At 60.3% G+C, this 5531-nt stretch overlaps 1 protein-coding gene across 1 annotated transcript; it reads right to left on the bottom strand.

Annotated features, from left to right (window-relative positions):
• Positions 1–388: 388 nt before the first annotated feature.
• On the bottom strand, positions 389–5191 carry LOC138866972 (basic salivary proline-rich protein 3-like). The gene is made up of 3 exons (XM_070141354.1): positions 5121–5191; positions 2360–3323; positions 389–586 (listed from the first exon to the last, which is right to left on the bottom strand). Exons 1-3 carry the CDS (start codon positions 5189–5191, stop codon positions 389–391), a joined length of 1233 nt encoding a protein of 410 aa, XP_069997455.1.
• Between the last annotated feature and the right edge of the window lie 340 nt (positions 5192–5531).

Genomic DNA, 5531 nt, shown 5'->3' with positions numbered 1-5531 from the left:
GATGGTGATGATGAGAACAGTAGCAGTTATGGTACAAATAGTAACAATTATAGCAGTTAAGTAGTGGTAGCAGTAATAATAATAATAATAATAGTAATAAAGTAAAGTAATGTAATGATAAGAACAATAATAGAGTAATAATTAGATATAATGAAAATACTATTGACTAAATCTTAATAAATAATTAATTAATAACAAAAATGCTTCCCGAAAAGGCCAAGCTCCTCAGGGTCCTTCTCCCTCGACGCTCCCTTCAGATGCGGTTCCTCGCCCTCGTCCTCCTCCTGGCTCTCGCCGTCGCCTTCGTCGGCGCCAAGTCCTTGGCCTGCTGTGGCGGCGGAGGTCACCACGGCAGTCACGGAGGAGGCAACGGAGGTCACCATGGAGGTCATGGCGGTGGAGGCTTAGGCGGAGGCTTCGGAGGCGGTGGAGGACTGGGAGGTGAGTACTCCGAGGGAGATGGCGTGTGGAAGACTCCTTGAACTCCTGCTTCGGGCGGCGGAACCACTTCCTCATTTCTCCTCCTCATAGCGGTTCCACTGGCGCTGGCCTGCAGCCTTCTTCTCTGGCTTGCATTTGCAATATTCTTGCAATCATCGGCATTGGTTACGATTGACATATATGGAGTGGAATTTCCTTCTACGTGTTAGTTTACCTGATTTAAAAAATATATATATATATATATATATATATATATATATATATATATAATATATATATATATATATTATATATATATTGATATATATAATATATGATTTATATATTTTCATTACTATAATATTTTATATATTATTAGTTTGTGTTGTGTGGTGTGTGTGTGTGTGTGTGTGTGTGTGTGTGTGTGTGTTTTATTTTTTTTTTTTGTGTGTTTGTGTGTGTGTGTGTGTGTGTGTGTGTGTGTGTGTGTGTGTACTCGCACGTCTTTGTTTGATTTGATTATTGTGTCCGTTAGAGAGAGGAAAAAGTCTTGCATAACCCGCAAAGACCACATGCAGACTGCACGCTGAAAATCATATTTATTTATTATTTTTTCCCCAAAACGCATTATTATATAAAGGGAAAAAACTATCTAACGAACTAAAATGAAAACATCTAATGAAACACTAAAATACACATTTGTAATAATGAAAATAAATATATATTCGCAGAAATTCTCATCTTCACGCTGCATTGTTGAAAATATTTTACATTTTACGAGAAATTGACATTTTTTTCAGGCGGAGGAGGCTTTGGCGGAGGCTTCGGAGGCTGTGAGTAGAGTAGGAAACCATTAGTTGTAATCATTACGGTTGTTATTATCAATATAATCAATTATGCCATTATGGTTGATAGTGATATTATTATCTATTCTTGCTGTTGTTGTTATTCCTAGTAATGGAATGTCACTTTTGTTTATGTTTTCTCTGTTGTCGTTAATCCATGATCACAGCTCGTTTTTTCAGGAAACTTCAGAGGAAACAGTGACGAGGAACACGTGACCAACATGTCGTGCTTGCAGTGGTTTTCCTGAATTTTCCCTCTAATGGTCTTTCTCCGATTTTTTTTTTTTTTTTTTTTTATCACTTCAAATAAATCAAATAAACTCATGTGTTTTTAATCTTATTTCATATTGCACCATGAAAGTGGAATTTGGAATTAAATTAATCCGAACAACGGTTGATCAACAATTGGGGAAGATGCACGTCAACAATGCACTCGTTGCCAGATGTACGGAAATAAAGTAATAATTGCCACAAGCACCACAATAATTCAGATGATTTTCTTAAAAAATGAACACCATTTTTCGTGAATTACATTGTGCTATTAACAACGTCGCCACGTCGCGACAGGAGCCCCGCCAGTACGGAGGAACGGTGGGGTGGGGGGCGAGTGGTGGTTCGGTGACCCCTCCATTACCCCCCCCCCCCAGGAAACCCAACATCACGACCGCCCCGCCGGGGGCGTCCCCCTAGCGTCCGCCAGGCTCCCGCTCCTGCCGGACGGATGGAAGGCCCTGTCTCTGGTCGTGTTGGTTGCGGGCCTGCGCCCCAACTATAGGGAGAGGCGGTTGGGTGCGGGGCCGCGGGTAGCGGGGCGGGCTGCCGGGCGGGGCTGGGAGCGCGGGCCGCCGGAGCCGACGCCGCCCTTGGCCTGCTGTGTGGCGGCGGCGGGGGCGGCCGCGCGTCTCCCACTCGGTCCGTTCCCCCCGTGCCGCCGCCTGGCCTGAGCGGGCGGGCGGCGCGGGGCCTGCCCAGCGAGGCCGTTCAGCCTAGGGGGTGGAGAGGAGATTGTGGGCCTGGGGGCTGCGGTGGCGGCGGCGCCTCCTGGGTTGGCCTGCCAGCCCTTCCTTGGCTGGCCAGGGGACGGCTTTTCCTACCCCTTGGCCCCCCCGCCCCCTCTCGGGCCGAGGGCGGCGGGCCCTGGCCTGGCCTGGCCGCTGCCTCGTCTTCCTTAGAACAGGGGTTGGCTCGGGCACCCCCATCGGCCTCTGGCGCCCTCTCGGGCCGAGGGCGGTGGCGTGGGATTCGGGCGGGGCCCCTGCCGCACCCCGACGGGGCCTTGCCCCGGCCGGACGGGCAAGGGCGGGCCCTGGGCGCGGTCGTGGTGGCTGAGGGCCTGCGCCGACAACGACAGGGGGACTGCCTCGGCTGCGGGCGGCGGGGGCGACCCCCCTGAGCCCGCTGCTGCTGCGGCCGCCGTCGGGGCCGGCCGCCCTCCCGCCCGGCGGTACAGGCCCCGCCGCCCGTTTGGGGCTTGGGCTCTTTCCCCTTTCCCCTTCGTCCCCGCGCCCTCTGGCCGAGGGCGGCGGGCCGGGGGGACCTGCCTGTCGTCTGCCTCGTTTGGCAGGGGGGCCGGCTTTCCCCTTCGGCCCCCTGCGCCCTCGCGGGCCGTGGGGGGCGGTGTAGGGGACGGGCGCGGCCCTGCCGGGATTGCCCCCCGAAGGGCCGTTTTTTCCCTGGCGGGCGGCCGAGGGGGGGCCCTGGGGCGGTCGTGGTGGCTGAGGGCTGCGCCGACAACTATAAGGGGGGCCACCTTCGGCTGCAGGCGGGCGGGCGGCGAGCCCCGCGTCGAGTTCGCCGTCGGGACCGGGCGGAGGCCTTACGCGGGCGGTGCGGGTGGCCCCTGCTGGTTGGGCCTCGCCCCCTGCGCCCTCTCGGGCCGGGGGCGGAGGCGGCGGCGGCGGGCGCGGGCGGGGCCCCCCGCCGCCGCGAAGAAGCCCCTGCCTCTCGGCTCCCGTCCCCGAAAGCGGGCAGGCTTTGGGGGTCCTGGCTGCGGGGCCGTCGGAGGGGCTGCCTTCCTGGCCCCCGGGGCCGAGCGGCCCCTGCCCGCGGTCGTGTGGGCTGAGGGCCCGTGCCGACAACTATAGGGGGACCACCTTCGGGGCTGCAGGCGGACGGGCGGCGAGCTCGCCGTCGGGCCGGGCGGGGGCCTTGCGCGGCGGTGCGGGGGCCGCCTGCTGGTTGGGCCTCCCCCCCGGGGCCGGGCGGCTTGGGCTCTCCTGCCCCCTGCGCTCTTTCGGGCCGAGGGCGGAGCCGGCGGCGGCGGGCGCGGGCGTGCCCCGCCGCCGCGAGGAAGCCCCTCCTCCCCGGCTCCCGTCCCCGAAAGCGGGGCAGGCTTTGGGAAGTCCTGGCTGCCGGGGCCGGGGAGGGCCTTTGGGCCCCGGGGCCGGGGTCGGGTGTGGGGCTGACAACCCTACAGGGGGGTCCACCTTATTTGGGTGTCGGCGGCGGCGGAGGCGGCAAGCCGTGGCCGCGGCGGTCCCCGCTGCCCTGGCCCGCCAACGCGCGGCCCTCTCCCCACCCCTGCCGAGCGTGCTGGGCTGGCTGGAACGCGGCGAGGCGGGCGCGGGTCCCCCTCGGGGCCGGAGCCGGCCGGCGAGCGTGGCGGGCGGGGGAAAGAGGCGGTGCACGGGGTTGGCGGTTGGGGGCCCTGCCCCGCCCTCCACCCGCAGAAAGTGGGGCCCTTTACCGGGGCGTGGGTGGTGGGGCGTGCGGAGGGCGTCCTCCCCCTTTGGGCGTGGCGCAGGAGGGGCCCCTGTTTGCGGTCGTGTTGGCTGAGGGACCGCCCCCACAACTATAGGGGACACCCCTGGCCACGGCTTCTTTCCCCTCCCTCCTTTCCGGGCCCCCCGTTTTCTGCTGCCCCTTTCTTTCTTGCTTCTCCCGAGCCGGGGGTGTGGGCCAGGGGGTTTGCGGTCCGTTCTTGGGGGGTCGGGTTTTGAAATTTTCTCCCCCCCGAACCGGGACAGGAAAAAGGGGGGGGAGAGGCCGGGGGCCGGCCCGGGGAACCGTCCCCTTTTCCACCCCGCCAAAGGGGGCGGGCGGGCTGCCCCAACAGGCGGTTTGCGTTGGGGTTTGAGGGGCCCCCCTTTCGGCTGGAGGCTGGCCCCCTGCCTTTCCCCGGCCCGTTCGCCGGTGGCGGGTTGGCCCCGGTGGCCCCCTTTCGCGGGCCCCCCTCCCCCCCTCCTTTCCCCCCCGGGGGGCGGGGGTGGGGACGACCCGATGGCGAAGAGAGAAAAGGGCTCGCGCCCGGGAGGGAGCTCGCCGCGGCCGTTGTTCTGGTCCGGCGACGCTGTCGTCTCCCTCCCCTGTGTGCGGGCACCCCGAGTCGAGAGAGAAACGACCCCCAACAACCAGCCATCGAAAAAAGTGCGGCCCCCCTTTATTTGAAATGCCCCCCTCCTTCGTCCCCATTCCTTCCTGGTGTGGCTTCTGGGCGCAGGGGGAAGGGGGGAGAGTCGTCGGGCTTTTCCGGGGGGTTTTTGGGGAATAAAACCGGAGGTCGGGGAGAGAAGCGAGAGGAAGCAGGAAGGCAGGAAGGAAAGACCGCGCGGAAGAGCGGCGCGGAGGCGGCAGTGCCCCCCGTAAGGGGGCAGGCGCCCATTGTGGCTGCTGCTGCCGCCCTCATCCTTCTTCTTCTTCCTCCATGTCCTCCTCCTCCTAATGTTGTTCATATGACGACGACGACGACCACGCTAGTGTGCGTTGTTGCTTCTACCTGGTTGATCCTGCCAGTAGTCCTATGCTTGTCTCAAAGATTAAGCCATGCATGTGTAAGTACAGGCCGACTTAAGGCGAAACCGCGGACGGCTCATTAAATCAGATATAACTCATTGGATCTCTGCTGAACCGCATTACTTGGATAACTGTGCTTTTATTAGACCAAAACCCTCGGCAGCCGGTTCCCGCAAGGGGCCGGCCGCACACATCTTGGTGAATCAGAATAACTTTTGCCGAGCGCACGACCCCTCCCGTAACCCGGGTTGGGTCGGCGCCGCGTCCTGCAGGCGCCTGCCTTATCAGCTCTCGATTGTAGGTTAAACGTCTACAATGGCTATCCAAAGGGAATCAGGGTTCGATTCCGGAGAGGGAGCCTGAGAAACGGCTACCACATCTAAGGAAGGCAGCAGGCGCGCAAATTACCCACTCCGGCACTTAAAGTTGGGGGGGTTGCGGGGTTGAAACGCTCTGGGGAGGGGGTTTGAAAAAAATTCTTTTCTCCGGACCGGCGGTCCGCCTTAGCGGCGGCTACTGCCGGGTTCCGAGCTG

The sequence above is a fragment of the Penaeus vannamei genome, chromosome 28 (genome assembly GCF_042767895.1).
Source record: "Penaeus vannamei isolate JL-2024 chromosome 28, ASM4276789v1, whole genome shotgun sequence".
Taxonomy (NCBI): Eukaryota; Metazoa; Arthropoda; class Malacostraca; order Decapoda; family Penaeidae; genus Penaeus; species Penaeus vannamei.
The sequence above is the reverse complement of the archived record's forward strand: the minus strand, read 5'-3'. Positions and strand labels throughout refer to the sequence as shown.